Source organism: Saccostrea echinata, unplaced genomic scaffold, assembly GCF_033153115.1.
Source record: "Saccostrea echinata isolate AGI-Se365-2 ecotype Australia unplaced genomic scaffold, CSIRO_AGI_Sech_v1 ptg000047l, whole genome shotgun sequence".
In the NCBI taxonomy this organism is placed as follows: domain Eukaryota; kingdom Metazoa; phylum Mollusca; class Bivalvia; order Ostreida; family Ostreidae; genus Saccostrea; species Saccostrea echinata.
Window position 1 is genome coordinate 14844317 of NW_026889796.1, and position 18184 is coordinate 14862500.

An 18184-nucleotide genomic window follows, 5' to 3' on the forward strand; every position below is an offset into this window, starting at 1 on the left:
ACACAACCTCATGGTTAGTTCCTCTTTACTGTGCTAAGAAAACCTCATGCTTTATGAGCACTATTTGATTAGTACCTTATTAGAGTGCTAAGAAAACCTCATTGTTCAACAGTACTCTAGGTCTTAGCTTTCTTTTTAAGTTTCACGTTTTTCACAAGGTGTTTGTTAGGAAAAAGTTAAGACGTAGGTTTAATAGAGTAAATTTAAGTTTCCTTACTCCAAGTCCAGCCTGGTCTAGGGATATGTAGATAACAGGTATAATTTCTAGAACCATTATTCATTATTTATTTTTGGTGTTGTTTATGTTTTTTAGAGCATAGACTTATTATTTTTAGTTCAACTCTAGAGTGTTGATTTTTGAGTTCATATTGGGTGATTGGGTAGCTCATTTCCATTACATTTTCCCAACTCATTGGTATTTATAGCAGTGTTCATTTACAGAACAGGACTTTTTGAGCATTTTGCAAAAGTACTGAGGCTCAGTAGGGAAATAGATATTTTTATTTGGTCTTTTAGATTTTTCATAGGTCTTCAACATTCCTCCCATTTTCTATTTTAAATTATATTTTTGATAAATCTTTATTTATTCCTGTGCAATTTTGAAGAGTCTATTTTGTTAAATTTTAAATATTATTTATAAATTTATAAAAACTCACAACAGTGTTTTCATTTAGCGTTGATGAAAGTTCAGAAATTCCCTTACCTGGATTGATCATTTATAACTGGAGGTAGTTTACCATTTTAAGCCGCGTTGGCTGGTAATTTTGACATTTTTATTCACAAAAGAGTTCTACTTCCGGTTACAGAGGAAAGGCCAACCAGGATTAGTGAACAAGTGATTATTTGCATTATTATCAAAATTAGTATTATTTAATATAAATAAAACAGCATATCCAGTTAACAAACTTTAATTCATCACAAATCATAGACAATATTCACGGTATTTGCTTCTAGATCCTCTTTTACGTATCTCGCAGGTGAGTTAAGGCTAGGTATAGGCATTTCTATGCAAATAAACTAATATTATTAAAGTACCCAAAGACTATATCTATTATACAGAGAAAGTTAAAATTTATTGTCTGATACATACTTGGTACCCACGACATGAGATAGCCAGTGCATATTATGCCGTCATATTATGACGTCATTGTTCTTTACCACATCAGATTATAATGGACATCAACAAAAATAATTCGGCGCAAGGGCATGCTCTATTTTATTTAACTAAAACAAGGTATATTTAGAAGCAAAATATTCCAAAGATTGCTGGTATTGCTGCACAAATATCAACAGCTCAATTGTATAATTTCTATTTGTAAAGTTTTAAGTAGAATCAGGGTAAAAATACACAGTCCGGTATATGTTTCCTCAAATTCCGATCAAACGAGAAAATGCCTAGGATTTGTGCAGCAGTTTTATTAATCTATAGAATATTCTTTTTAGCGTTATACAATATTTATGTAAAATTAAATAGGGTATCGCTTCCGCCGAAGCTGTCTTGTTGATGTGTTTTATTGCCTCCAGTAGGTAAACAAATGACGCCATAATGTACACTGACTATAACATATCGTGGGTACTAAGTGTGCATAAGAAAATAAATTAAAACTTTCTCGGAATAATAAATATACCTCATATGCATTTTCATTAGCTCATTTGCATAGAAACGCCTATACCTAGCCTTAACTCACATGCGCTGTTTACTTACTGTAAATTACTTTTTATTCGCGAAAACTATATTTTCTCCTAATTACGCGAGACTGTCTCCTCGCGAAATTTTCATTTCGTGTATACTTTTGTTGGCAAAGATTATATACAAAATTAGTCAGAATTCGTGAAAATGTTGTCTCGTTTATAAATACCATATACCCATCTCGCGAAAGTAAGTTGCCCCCCCCCCCCCTTATGGCTCATTATTTGTCAGTAGCCTGTCTCAGTTTAGAAATCGATCATGAGCAGAACATGCTCTTGTATATTTAATCAACTGGAAGGCAAAAACCATATGTAGATGATAATGATATGTTGCTACATGTACATGAATAAGGGAAGTTGACGTTAGAAAAGTCGAAGTTAAGTGTTAGTTTGATATCAATGTCTCTCTCTCGAGTAAAACATCCAAATATGAAACAGAGCTGTCGGTTTATTTCTGTGAGATATATCGAATCAACGTGTGACTGAAAATTGTTAAGTGATAAAACTTCGTCGATATAAATGTCGAAGGGCAATGCAAGAGACTTCTTCTTTTTTTAATGTGGAAGTATTGAATAAACTTTGCTTTATAAGAATACAAAAACATATGTCAGAAGGAGCACAACTGATACCCATGGAAATTCAAAAAGTAGTCGTTCGAAAGCCTGGTCTCCAAAGACTACTACATAGATATTGTCAAAGAGGAATTCAATCATCTTTTTCATCAACTTCCTGGTACGTGTATGCATAATGAGAATGTTTTTAATAAAATTATTTTGTACTTGACCAACCACAAGATATGGAAAATTCAGAGCTATAGAAGAAGCAGTTGAGGTAAAATTGTCATGTCTTTAAATTATCGTGAGAAATGGTTGTATATAAAATGTTGAAAATTCATACATTTTGATGCTACCATAGTCATCATAGTGTTATTCTAGACTTGTATCAGTTGATAGATTGTTCTCCATTTTCATAACAGTTTGTATCTGAAAGAATAAGTCTGCTGTTTTTATTCTCCGTTTATACTTTGTTCTACGTTATGTTTTACGTACATTAAATCTAAAGACTCTAAATAGCTATATAAATAAATAAATAAAATTATATTATTTGCAACAATGATGGTTTCTTAAAATCAATTAATTGACAGCAAACTTAAAAAATGATGACTAATTGAGTCATTGATGCATCAATGCAGTAAGAGATCTCAGTACAGTGCAAATTTCGATCTCGCAATCGATCCAATCCCTTTGAAGTTACAGTCTGACGATATGTTCTTCGAATATCTCCGATTTTTTTTTATCTGTTTTTAACATACCAAAACTATTTATAAGTATATTTGTATCTTGTAATTTCTAAACTGTTTTCAAACTGTCACAAAGGATGTAAACACCAACAATTGTGATTTCAGCAGTTCAAGTGACTTCTAATAAGATTATAAAGGAATTACCTCAGGTATCTTGAACAAATGCCTGGTAATTTACCCCAATTTTATAGGAGGAAACCTGTTTAAGAAGCAGAACTTCAATCACAAGTTCCTAGGGGGGAAATTATATATTATCGAGGAACGTCTCGTCTGACCCTAAAGAGAAAAGTGTCACAATACCTGAAAGTTTGTGAAATATTTATATAAAAGGAATACAATTTTGCACATGTTTAATTTCATATTGTTTAATACTCCATGTACCTTTATCTTAGATACAATCATTAATAGCCCAAGGTAACTAACCTTTCCATCATTTTGAGATGCAGATTAATATGTTGTGTAATTTATAATTTATGTTTTATGATCTTTTTTCTCGGTAATTATTAGCAAATATATAAAATATAAATTGGACCCCGTTTTACAAAAGAATCTACGACTAAGACCAAAATGTTATTTTGCAATTAACTTCCTTTTTATGCCCCCGTAATCGAAGATTAGGGGTATATCGTTTTTGCCCTGTCCGTCCGTCTGTCTGACTGTTTGTATGTTTGTCAGCAAAAACTTTAACCTTGCCCACAACTTTTGATTATTTGGAGCAGCTATGGCTTTCATATTTCACATATGTATTCCTTGTGACAAGACCTTTGACCTTGGAGTTTGACCCACTTTCGCAAAATTTACCCAACTTTAACCTTGGCCAGTTTGTGCTGGGGCATTCATATTTCACATGTGCATTCATTGTGACAAGACCTTTCCACGGGAGTAAATATTTTTGACCTTTTGATCTTGACCTGAGAGTTTGACCTACTTTTGAAAAACTTTAACCTTCGCCAACTTTTTTACAGTTGGTGCTAGGGCTTTTATATTTTGCATGTGCATTTTTTATGACAAGGTCTTCCCCTGCGTACCATTAATTTTGACCATTTGACCTTGGAGTTTGCCCACTTTTAGAAAAAAAAAATTAACCTTGACCATACATTTTAATGGTTGGTGCTTGGCTTTCATATTTTCAAGGTATATCCATTGACAAAAGTAATTTTTTGGGGTAACAATATTTTTTATCTCTTGACCTTTACCTTGGAGTTTGACTTGCATTTCGGTGAATTTAAAAAAATGACCAAACACATATTTATCAACCTGCACTAAAGGCAATGTGAATTAATTTCTATGTCTCAGCTTATGTCTTTAGATAGTGTTTAGATAGTGTTTGAATACGTGCCAAATATCTTATTGATATCTCAATTTACAAAAAAAAGTTATGCCCAAAAATGATGCTGAAATGTCAGGAGTGCGACACCTTTTTGTGACATTTTGAAAATTCAATATTTTGGGAAGATCTGTGAAATAAATACTAGTAATACATGTAATGGTTTATGTTGGAATAATAGACTTTCCTGATAATATTCAAAGTATTGAGCTCTAAATGTAGACTGTAGCAACTTTTGTTTGACCAAGTTGTGGTCATGGCTGATGTTGAAAAAAATGTTATACCATGTCAGGAGATAAAATATAGTGTTGCCAAAAAACCATCGAAAAAATCTGAAAGACAATTAAGTCAAACAAGAATTTTCAAAGTTTAAAACAATAACTGATATACAATTTAAAACTTAAAAATGTTAATTAAAAATCACAAGCAGCATAAATGATAGTCAAGTATCTGTGCATACCCAATAATGTCAGGAGTGCAACATTTGATGTTTGGTCCAAAGCATGAAAAACTTTTATCAGTATATGATTCCCTGATTTTTATTTTAGAAAATAAAGAAACAAATAACATTTTTACCAAATAGATTTATCAATTACATGTGTTTCAGATCTATATTGCTATATTGCTATGGTCAGGAGTGCAGCACATTTTTTTAAAGATTCAAATTATATGATGAAAAGACTTTTTTCATGCTAAGAAATATTCTTTAATTAATAACGATCTATTTGAATAATTCAGTACTAAATTATTGACAGTTTTATTATCAAAATCCTTCTCTTTTTCAATTTTATCAATTCAGATATGTTTTTTTTTTCTTTTCTTTGATTTTTTTATGAATGTAAAAAATAAACACACTGAAATATTGTTATAAAATTCAAATAATTCCACCCCAACTTCACTGAAAAAAAAAACAGAACAAGTTCTGATGTAATTTTCACTTCACAATTCTACTTTAATGAATCCCATGCTCTTGGTCAGGAATGCAACAAGTATGTTAGAATTATTGCTGATCAAATATAAATAAATATAACGAAAAATTGATGAGTAGAATGTTTCTGGTTGACCTCAAAATATACTATAAAATATATTTTATCTTCTAAATAGATATTTTAGCTAGTTTTAGGCATAATTAGAGAATAATGATATAAAGCCAAGTTTAAATACTTTGATGTCTTTTAATTATGAATAATTTGACTATAAATATTGTACAATTTCTTTACCACTTGTTGTCAACACTTTATGAAGTTTTGTCTTCTATGGTTTTAATTTTTAATTTTACTGAAGTCAAGAGTGCAACAAAACTGTTTTATAATTATCAATGATCTTCATCTATCTTTACTAAAAACTAAACTGAAAAAAAAATATTTGATACTATTTGATGTTTAAAGCATTATGTCTATCAACTAATTACAGACATTTTACAGTCAATTCAGAGAAAAGTTTTCATCACTTAACACAAATTTTTAAATACAATGTAGATATATAACACAGCGCAAATAATCATGTTTTGAAGTCTTGAAAATATGAAAAACTTGCCGTAAATAATAAAAAAAAAATATCAAAACTATGAACTGATTTACAAACTAAGAATGGGTTATTGTGTGTTATAATTTTTAAAGCAATGTTAAATAAAATACATATAAGATGTCAGGAGTGCAACACAATAATGTAAAATAGGGTCACTTCAAAATCAAATTTTTGGTAAGAAAACTTGCATATCAAAGTTCTTTTTGTGCTTTGATTTTAAGAATTGACTTCAATGGATAAAAAGTGATCTTTGGGGAATTTTAATGTTTCATATTTCTTTCATATTAAAACTTTTCAAACCAGAATAGAAATAATAATGTAAAATAACAATCAAAAAGCCAATTATACAAGAGAAAAACTCAATCAAGGTTTAGATCTAATCATCTATATCCCTGATACCATTTTGAAGGATAAAAAAACTATAATTTCTTTTGATTATGTATTTTAGAAAGTCTTTTATAATGTGGTGATAAATTTCTTTTTTTTCAAATAAAATTTTACTTACAAAAATTCTGAAACTTTTTTTATCCAATTGTCTATTCTATTGCAACTTCAGGAACTTTAACTAGAATGCATGTACAATATGATGATATACGTGAAAAAATGTTATGGGTAATTGAATGTCTTTCAGAAAATTTCAGTGTGGTGGTTATTATTTTTTAATTCACCCATTTGAGAAACCTTTACCTTCGCCATAAGCTGCCATACGGGGGCATCAGTGTTTCACAAACACATCTTGTTTGCATCAATTTGAAAATAGTTTTTAATCTTTTTAAAAAAAAAATTTAGAAAGATATTTTTATACAAGAAATTTTTAATAGAAGCATTAGTTTTGTAAGATTTTACAATCAACTAAGTGTTTGGCCTTATTCTTAAGTTCTTTAGTAAAACGGCCCACTGTATTATTTGAGCATTTCAAATCTTACAATCATTTCACATTTAAAAAAAAAATCTCTACATCAAGTTCTTTCATTTGGTGAAGATGTATGTGTTTATATTTATGGACTAAGGTCTAACATTTACGTATGTGTAAGGTGTTCTCCCCCCTAATAAATTCCAGAAGTGGAAATAACAGAATATAAAATTGCAGAGTGACTAATGTCACAAAAGATTATGTAACTTCAGTGATGTTTTCAAACATATAAGAGGAGAGAACTCTGTCTTCAGCATGTTTTAAATTTAGCAATAAATTTATATTGCTATCTTTCGGGAAGCATGGGAGATAGATAAAAAAATACTACGCATTGCATTCTTACAATTATATCGAGATATTTCAATTTTTGAAGGTCATTTTAAATATCCTAATCATATTCAAACTTGGAAATAAACGCTAAACTGACATCGAGATATCTGGGCCTATTATGCTTGTCTCTTACAAACCAAAGTAATTTTAAGTGGACATGGTAAAATATGTTAGAAAGGTGTAAAGATCCTTAAAACCGAAACTCATAATATCGAAATATGTATATGTTTCCGGTATATATGATATTTCATGTAAATGAATTGAACCCATGCATAATACTGCTTGCAAGTTGTCAACATCTCAATAACTTTGTGTCACTAAGCCGTGTTATTTCCTACCGAGATAAAAATACTTCCAAATCATAAACTGGTAGTGAGTGATGCTTTCCCAATACAATGAAGAAATGGAATGGATCCGAAATACTGCAGAGGTAGATCTTTGAACGTAACTCGGAAAAGCTGCCCTTGAGTGTTGAAAAATTCTGTAAATTTTGGAGACTTTTACATTCTGAACAAATATGCATACATAATTGATTTTCAACAGATAATCCATTTTGTTTAAAAGGGTGGGAATACTTTTCTTCGATGTTTCTTGTGAAGGTGCTTCTGTATTGTTCCAGCATACAGATTTCACCTAGAGAGTGAAGATGTCGGATCCTGGTATTCTTCATATATAAGGAGATATATCATTGTTCAATCAGGGAAAAAACACACGGACGTAAGCAAAGATGACAGGTTTATTTATCAAGGAACTACAAGACACAGTGTAATAAATACTGTATTATCATTCCAAGAATACTGAAGCATTAACTAAATATATGCACTCTTAAAATAATTTTTCGTTTTTGTTGAGCTTCTTTAAATGGTTACAAAGATCACAAAATTAACATTTTACTGTTGTACATTAAACTTTCATTATATAATAAATTTCTATCATATTGCTATTCCGCTACTTAATTGAAAATGTATGTTTTAAATGTTCAATCAAAACTACGTTGAACAATGTTAATCATTCTAAGTGAAATGAGATATATATCAACACATGTATACATACACAAAGCAATAAATGACAATGAAATTTTGAAATATTAGAAATGATTTGAAAAGATATTGTAAAACACATAAAAAACCTTGCCAGGTGTTTTCAGACAACTTTAAACAATCCCTTCATTACGGTTCACAATGGCGTTTGAGTAATTGAAGACCATTAAATCATCCACTGACCTTCCTATGAAATGTACTAAAACACTGCATGTCATAATACAAATCATAATCCAAGTTTAAATAGTTCAGTTTAAGGAGATTTCAACACCCCCCCCCCCCCCCCCCCCCCCCGAAAAACAACAACAACATGGATTTCTCTTCAATCATCCATTAGAACTTTTCTCAACTTCTTGGCATTTGTTTATTAAAAGCTCCACCCTTTTCTTAAACTTGTCAATGTTATAATTATTTTTTTTGGGGGGGGGGGGGGGGGGTCAAATTAGCCTTGATATCATGAACAAAGCCTGACTGACAAGTAGAGATATTAGGGAGTTTTAGACATCAAGGTTATGACTCAAGTGCATTACACAACTGGGGAGCAATGATCTCACTTCAACATATCTATATATATATGCTACTGATGGTCAACACATCACATTTCAACCATGTAAAACTATTTGCAGAATTAAAATTTCACCTTCAAAGTTGACATGATCATTCAACAAAAGTAAAAATATATGTTTATCATAAATACAACAATAAAAGCTATCAGACAACACATACAGCCATAAAGTTTTTATGAGTGAATATAAATATTTTTTGTTCAATTATAAAAATGATTTTTATCATCAATGAGCTCTAAAACATTTCATGAGAGAAACATCTGGGTTCTAGCCACAATGATAACTTACTCAATTCAAATGTGATTTTTCTTTACTTAGTTAGCTTTTTATATTCAAACTAGCACAATAGAATAATCATGAAAAACACAAATATGATGATTAAAATGTTCAACACATTGTGTTAACTGGTATATTACAGATGGAATGATACTTTTATTTCATCTTTAGAAATTTGATTATTTAACATTTTTAACATTTCTAAAAATTGCACTAACATGTATTTATTGCATTTACCTTTCTAATAGATTATTTCAAACAAAAAAATACTTATACATCAAGGATGAAGAAATGCATTGACTCACTTGGCTATTATGCTAACTGTATACATCTAAAGGAATATAAGAATACAGGTAATTTAAATCTGTAAGCATGTGTAGAGCATAAGAAATACAGGATACAGGTGTGATATTTCAGGGGACTGCTTTTTGAATTCCTTAAAAATCTTACCCTAATATATTTGATAATTTTATAAGGTTTCTAGGCAATGTAGCAGTAAGCCACTTTTCTAGATTATATTACAGGGATTAAAGTGAAAAGATTACTTGTAATGTACTTGTTGCAAGAAATGTCAGTTTTTGTGACAACAGGAGACTGGCAACACAATAAACAAACAACCAGAGAAGACTCTAAATATGATTTGCAATGCCACTCTCATATCAAATAATGGTGAAGACACTACGGGAATTGTACATGTAATATAGTTTAAACGAGGGTGAAATCATCTACTTCGTTATTGTTGAAAAATTAGCATTGTGATATAATACATTGTACATCAAAACTTAAATACATATATATCAGAAATAGATCATCAAAATTTCACAGATAATGAATGTACGGGAGTTTGTCAGAGTAAAAGAGAATTTCTCCATCTTCCAATTATAACACAGCTCTAGGTTTTATCCTTGCTAGATAAAGATAGCATCTTCCAATTATAACACAGTTTGAAGTTTTATCCTCACTAGATGAAGATTGCATCTTCCAGTTACAACACAGTTAGAAGTTCTGTTGGAGATAGATGATGCTAGTAAAGAAATGCAACACAGAGAGAAGCCAGAGTGAAAGAAAAATTACCACTCTTTTCTTAAATCATGGAATGTTTCTAATCAAGTTTACATCAAATCACAGTGATATCATGGTCAACAGGCTGCTCTGAATCAGTTCTCTAAACCAAACTGTGAGATGTCCTAGGTGGACAGCACAAAATTATAATGTTAAGTGAACAAGTTGCACAAATTAATTGTGTAGGAATCTGATGGAACCAAGTACATGTATAGATATTGAAAAATCTTGGAAGTAATTTTATGGAGCGTTGTTCACAACATCAAGCACGAAACCATGATATGATGGAATTAGATAGCAACTGTACATGTATCACTTTCATTTTCTCTCTTCTCTTGTCTTGATATTGCATTGCCATCATCTTCCATTTGTTTCATTTAATATGCAAATTTCAAGCTACAATAAATTAGATATTTATTATTATTTAAGACAATTACTAAATATGATGAAATGCTGTACACACACACACACACACACACACACACACACAAAATAGAATTTAAAATATGCTACAACTCAACTTTAACTTTATCAAGAGGATGGTTGCTTACCTTCAAAATAGCTTAAGTTCAGAAAATTTTACTTCAAGATAGGCTCATTTATAAAATTTTATATTCAGGAAATTGTGTTGTTTTTGGTGGTATATTTTGTCACATTTTCTTGATTTTCCCCCATTCTGATTTTTATTTTACAACATATTTATCACTTAGCTCTGAGTACAATCAAGTATTTACACTCACAGTTCTCAAACCCCGCTCCACTGGATCCACCAACATAAGACCTCGAGGGACATATACTGTCTGGTTCTGTTCTGCTATGTACTTTCCAACCTTTTTCAATACCTGTTTAATATTCATTTTGCAAAATGTTAAGACTTAATATCAGAATAAATGACATTAAATAATTTTAAATTCTTGAAGTTTCATTGTCTCTATTTGTTTTTAAATGCACAGAAGATTTTTTTTTAGGTACAAGTACAAACTTGCAGTATTTCTATAATATGTTTGATAGGATAAAACATTTTAAAATTTACATACATGTATCAGATATAGCAAGTCTGATGACATCTTCCTTGTACATGTTGTATCCAGAAAAAACTTACTTTTTCATAATGTGTGTCTAAGCAGAGGTAACTGAGGTATGCTGTCAGGCAAGCAAAGCAGCTCTCACAGTAATTACGACTATTTAGTGACTCAGCCTCCGCAAACATGGTATTCAAGGAACTGATGGTCCGTACAAAATGATCATTCTCAATCTACAATTGGAGCAAAGAATTACAAACAACTATATTAATTACTTATTGGTATGTGAACAAGTGTTACATGGAGTGAAAAATGATTGCTTAAGTTTCAGTGGATGCCATACTTTAAAAAGTAACACAAAAAAACTTGTGTGTTCAGGGAACAGGTTTCATCTGTAGGTGATAATTACTTTAAAGACTACTCCCTGATAAAACTCAATGTAATCCCTGATGTGCTCTTTATACACTGCCAGTAACATAAAATCTAATGAGAAATTTAATGTATCATCTGTGCTGTAAAAATGTTAACAAGTTTGAATGTCCTCATACCTTTCCTTCAAGCTCAGTGGGAAATTTGGTCTGAAACTTGACAGCAGTTCCATCTGAGAAATCCCTTTGAATAAACACTTTCGAACAATTGGATGGGAGAATCCTTGTCATGTCATCCATTTTTTGACCCTGAAATATGTATAATATACATTATATGTATTAATCTTATATAACAGGTAAGGAGAAAATGTATGGCTGGACCGGGAATCCAACCTGGTACCCCCGCATCACTAGTCTGGTGCTCTATCAACTCACTATCCAGGCTGATATCCACAGCCCAAACCAAACCATTACATTCCTCCCTCCTTAAATCATCTTTGTCCTTGAACATGTAACCCAAGTTCTTATCTTCCCCTGGCAGGACTTTCATCTGCAAGTGCAAAGGTGATCAAAGGCACCAAATTGAAGAACATTTATGGCTGGACTCCTGCATCATTAGTCAGGTGCTCTACCAATTTAGCTATCCTAGGCAGGGACCTAAATACTAGTATATAGGTCCCTTAGTTAGAATAATCTACCTATGTCTCAGGACAAGCCCTCACCACAGTTAGAATACGTCCCATATACATGTACTTGCAATGTAGCAAATCGGAGCGGATCCACTCCAAAATGATTTTGAAGAATACAAATGGAGTTGCACTGAAAATAACTACCAAATTAATCATATCAAACCTTTTTGAGATTGTATATGCCTTTTAACCTAAAAAATAATCCGTATAAAGACGAAAATTCAACTCATTTTCTCAAGGTTTTTTCCTCCCTTCAAATTTAACGCCATGTTGACATTCCGAACTCTCTGGATTGTTCATAGAAAATGCAGAGAGTATGAGTTATCACCTGTGTTTATTTAGCTACATTACCAATACACAGAACAAATTCTATCATTAAACCGGGTCCGTAGGACAATATCATTTTAACAATAGAACCTTCTATCTCATAGGTCCCTGTCCTATGCCAATATCCATGGCCAAAACCATTATACATAAAAGAAAATAAATGTCAGTCCAAAAGCATTTTTATTGCTACTATGAAGAATAGATTATGTATAGCAATTTAGAAAAAAAATACAGGCAATTAAAATATGAGAAAATTAGGGACCTATATACTAATGGTAGTATAGATGATCAAATATTGGTGTTACATATAATAATAAAACTTAGACAGATGATAATCATTCTAGATGCTATGCCAAACATTTTGGGACATTAAAATTTGTTCTGAATGCCACCTGACCACAAAATCTAAAACAGTTAAACGTTAAAGTCAACTACAGGGTAACCTTTAAAACTAATCATTATTTACAGGATTCCAATCATTTTTTTTTCTCACGTTGTTAAATAAAATGTTTACTAATAAGCCAATTTCTATCATTAATGTCATGAAATTGTTACTGTCTTTTCATATCTGAAGGGTAGAACTTAGTACACATGTATGCATGTAGAAGGTACCCCCTGTCATGACAGTAACTGCCGACTGTGGGCCAGATTCTGTGTTTTGAGGGTCTGATACAAGCACAATAAAAATGGATTACCGGGGGTAAATCAAAATATGGCAGATTAACAAAACTTCATAAGTATCTAAACATTTTAAGTACCTGTTGATGTACAGCCATCCCAAAAACTTATAATATTATTTGCATTATCCGGGGATTTGTAAATAATTGAGACGAAATAAAATAGAAACACGGTATAGGTTAATTATTTCTTTTCCGGATAAAATGCAAAGTCGCTTTGAAAATAACATAAAACTAGACTGATTCTGATTTATTCTTTAGAAAATCATATCCTAATTGCTCACTACGATTATATTACAAAATAACAGATAGCATAGTTTTAAATCAAGATAACAATACTTACAGTACGAGTATGTAATGGCACGACATACTGTATTTCAATCGAGAGTACGTGCACTTCCGGTGGGGATTCCCTTCCGGTGAGAAGTTTAACCTGAAAGACAGAAAGTTAGTTAGTTAGTTTGATCGGATGACACTGGCATCGTTCTCCAATAGAATGATAGTTGGTAAATGTATACATTATTGATATTTACAGATGATATGCACAATTTTCTGTGGTAAAAACGGGTTCTATCGTATATTCCTCCAAATTCTTCGAGGAAATTCGAAATCACACTGTAATGCTTTGTTGATAGGAAGTTTCATTAAAAGTACTCTAATATGTAGACGGTGCGACCGTTGGGGCGTGCGCATTGTTCCCTTAATTTTAAGATCCGCCTCTTCAAACCGCACGAGACATTTGGAACGTCTAGACTGTGACGTCACATGACGTCGTATGTTAGCTGCATTTCCATAAATGAAGTTTGAAAAGTGCAAAAAATTTTAACAAAGAACGTTTAATCTACTATCTGTATGCAATATCCATTAAATTATTTTTGTGAATTTTTAGTTGTTGTTACCGCCTGAACGAAGTTAACTGAACGAAGTTTGCGCCACTCGCTGCGCTCGCTATTATCATGTGGCAAACACACAATCATGCAATTTAAGCGTGATTTCGTTATGTAACATACCCAAAACTGTACAGAGCTGATTGATTGCAAAGACAGTAAATACTAGATAGGCCCTCAGCTCACCACACCGGGTCCATAGGACAAATCACATTATCATTTGAATGGATAGAAGATTGTATGTTCGTTCACCCAAAAATGCCTTCGCCCTTGATTCCCTAATTCTCGTTCGTTCAGAGTCCATTCGCTCTAAAACTCATTCACCCAAAGTCCATTCGCCCTAAATAAGTAAATATATTAGTCGATTAAAATTTTTCGCAATTTGATTTATTTGAATATCATGAATTTTTCTTTATGAATTGTTATTTATCACATTTCAACATATTGTATAGATGAAGAGAAAATACACACATGCATAAAATGAATGAAATTAATAGATGATTTTAAACTGTAGTAATTCATCGATGTGAGATAAATATACTATTTTGTTAATTTATGAGTAATGTTAAGTAACTTTTTAGCAAGCGGCACAAAGCACCGCTCGTCACTGCGAGCTCTTAAAGCAACGCCTGGGCGAAGGGAAAATTTGAACTTTGCACATTGATCCAAACAATTTTTTTTCCGCAGTTACCTGTGGTCCCATAATGCTTTGCGAATTGCATCTTGCCGCAAACAACATTCTCGCGGTAACAAGAAGTTCCACGAAAGAAATAAACTTACCTTGATTTGATGGATGTATAGCAGATAAATAGTAGATTAAACCTTCTTTATTAAAATTAGCATTGTTCAGACTTCGTTTTGGTAATGCAACTTACAAGCGATGTCATGTGACGTCAGAGTCTAGACATACTAAATGTCACGTGCGATTTGAAGAGCCTGATCTAAATAAAACTGAATATAGGTATCTGCGCTCACCCTAAAGGTCGCATCGTCAACATTATTAATTTAGGAATAAAAGTGTCTTCAAAAAAAAAACTTCTGTTCAGACGCTGCTTTTCTCCAAGATGACATATTAACATGTCAATTTCCTTAATTACTTTCAAAATATAACACCAATCTTATAAAAACAAAGAAGGTGTTCCTTAACAGTAATATGTTTTACGGTGTGACTGTTTTGGGGCAATCGCAGCTATACCATCAAAAACTTTACACAGTTTACACTTTTAACTTTGATCCGCCTCTTCAAACCCCACGAGACACAGTCTAGACGGTGAGGTCACATGACGTCAGAATTTACGGAGATAGCTGAGCGTTTGGTTGAATGAGATTACAGGCCTAGTGCAATTTTTAACAAAAATCACTGTAGAGCAGATGCAATTATTTTTTGTTACCTTTTGTAGCTCTCTGCAAACTGCAGGCCTTTTATAATTTATCTTATTTTTATTTTTTATACATATATTCACCATTATTGCATGGAATCCTGGTAGTGAGGGGATTCTGGGAAGGTTTCACACCAAAATTTGCCTGACGAATGTCACTCACTACCATTGGCTCATATATTCACCTCTGTCGTTGGCTCGTGTATATCACAGTGATAAGCACGAGAAATAGTGCGTTACTTTGTTTAAATTCATTATAATTAAATGCCTGCACTAATGTTTCTCTTTTAATATAGATATTTACTAAGTATACGAGGGGTGATCAAAAAGTTCGCGAACTAATCGAATTACTTCCATAAAAGAAATAAAATTAGCTTTCATTGTTTATTATTTTTTTAAATAGTCCTCTCCGATGTTAATGCACATCTGCCACCATTCTGCTCATGCACAAATCACATGATCCAGGTGGTCATGTGACATGCCCCGTAACATTCTGTTCACAGAAGTTAAAAGATTTTTCCAAGTCTTATATTTCTTACCATGCAAGTTATTTTTTATAACAAAAACAGTCCATTTGTCAGAAATGGCCAAATCTCTGCAATAGGATGGGTGAATAAGGATATCCATTCCCATAATGAGCAAGGTGACCATCACAACCCGAGTCATTTGTCTTGGGAGCGTCATTTTTCCAATGTGGTTAAAATATGACTGCTTTCTTTTTATCATATCTGATATGTTTTAAGTCTAAAGTAAAGGATATTTTAGGGATTTGATAATTATATTACTGTTAAAATATTCAACTATTTTTCTAACTGTAACTTGGCAATCTTTCATAACAAATTGCACAACTAAGGACACATCTCTTCCCAAGCTTGCTTTCACTGGGCAACAGAACAAACATAATTTTTAACCATCTTCCTTCCTTCATTAAAACAATCAATCCAATTAATGATTGAACTTCTGGCAAGTCTTTTGTCTTCATAAACCTTGTACAAATTATGATATGCTACTGCAAAGGGATTTCCAAGATATACGTTAAACTTTACAGCCCTTCGTTGCTCGAGTACGACTGAGTCAACCATCTTTGTCACAAGTCAGCTACATATTGACGTCATTTTCACATTGTGACGTCACAAACATGGAGCAAAACAGTACATATCATCTGCTATTTATAGAATGTGTGTATGACTATATGTGTGCCAAATTTCACTCTGATCTGAATTGTGATTTTATAAATATAGAGATAGTTCACCAACTTTTTGATCACCCCTCTTATCTAGAATTATTAGTATAATTTGAAATAATCCTTGGAATGTCATGTTTTTTACGTTATTTCAAAAATCTTGACGTGAGCCCATCGCAGAGATGTGTGAGAGAGAAATGAATGACAACTCTGCAAGGGAGATTGGACGAATGTACAGATTTCATTCAGAATTTCCTCTGTTCTTATATGTTAGTCTATTATGCTCGCTATTAAAAAGAAATGACTTAAAACAGAAAAGTTGACAAATATCATTTACAATAGGGCAAACAGGATACATGTCGAACTGGGTACAGGGCAAATGTGAATTATGGCGAAGAGACTCATGCTAATAGGTAGATAGGGCGACGAACCCAATACATTAGAACATTTATCTACAAATCCTGATATCTAGAGAACCCTTTGAGCTTTCGCAATGAAATTGTACATAGCAACTCCCTATGGCCTAAAGAAGAACGCTATGGATTTTGAGGTCAAAAGGTCAAGGTCATAAATTCACATGCTTCTGTGCTAAAAATTTTGTCTGTTTTAACACTTTCGTTTCTGTGCGATATCTCGAGAACCCTTGAGCTTTTGCAATGAAATTTTACATAACAACTCCCTGTGGCCTAAGGAAGATCCCTATGGATTTTGAGGTCAAAAGGTCAAAGTTCAAGGTCGTAAATTCATACATTCCGTCTGTGTGTAACACTTTCATTTCCGGGCGATATCTCAAGAAGCTTTTGAACTTTTGCAATAAAATTTTATACCATAAATCCCTAGGGCCTCTCTAGCCCCTCTCAAAGTGTCCCACACAGTTTTATTATTATTATTAAGGTCTTCCGTCTTCACGGAAGACCTTATAGTGATTCTATTGTTTCTTATTATTATTATTATTCTTTTTTTTTCCAAAAATTTGTGCACGCGATTTCTCAAACACTATTCACTGGATTTCAGTGAAACTTTCAGAGGTAATGGATAATGATATAAACTTTGTTCATCACAAAGGAAATTTTTAAAATTCCCTTCCGGTTCCAAGTTATGGCCAATTTCCTGATTTTAAAATGGATTTTTGTCTTCGCATCTCCTCATGAACGGCTAAAGATATAAACTGGAGACATGTCAAAGATGATAGAGCATGAGTTGTAGATCTGCAACTTTATTTTTTTTGGCGTCGTCATTACTTCCGGTCGCCACCGGAAGCGAATTTGAAAAGTCAATTTTTCCAACTTTTTTGTTTTTCCAATTTTCTTTATGATATTAGTAGGGATATTAGAGATTTTCATTTAAAAACTAAATATATAATTTGGTTTGAAATTAATTTATCCATATTTCATTTATTATATTCGGCTCCCCCCAAATTTGTGCAGGCGATTTCTCAAACAGTATTTATTGGATTTCAGTGAATCTTTCAGAGATAATGGACAATGGATATGAACTTTGTTCATCTCAAAGAAAATTTTGAAAATTCTCTTCCAGTTCCATGAAATGGCTAATTTCCTGATTTTAAAATGGATTGTTGTCCTCCAGAACGGCTAAAGATATGAACTGGAGACATGTCAAAG

General features: G+C 32.2%; 2 protein-coding genes across 2 annotated transcripts in view; one reads left to right on the forward strand and one right to left on the reverse strand.

Annotated features, from left to right (window-relative positions):
• Positions 1–7804: 7804 nt before the first annotated feature.
• LOC133202993 (golgin subfamily A member 7-like) lies at positions 7805–13246 on the reverse strand. The gene is made up of 5 exons (XM_061338846.1): positions 13195–13246; positions 11601–11729; positions 11133–11285; positions 10771–10872; positions 7805–10426 (listed from the first exon to the last, which is right to left on the reverse strand). The coding sequence occupies exons 1-5, from the start codon at positions 13210–13212 to the stop codon at positions 10388–10390; spliced, it is 441 nt and encodes a 146-aa protein (XP_061194830.1). The 5' UTR covers positions 13213–13246; the 3' UTR covers positions 7805–10387.
• A 291-nt stretch (positions 13247–13537) lies between these two features.
• Positions 13538–18184, forward strand: part of LOC133202319 (post-GPI attachment to proteins factor 4-like) — a 13356-nt gene continuing 8709 nt past the window's right edge. Inside the window, exon 1 of the mRNA XM_061338115.1 lies at positions 13538–13619. The gene's annotated coding sequence lies outside the window, so the exon portion shown is untranslated. The remainder of the gene's footprint in view (positions 13620–18184) is intronic.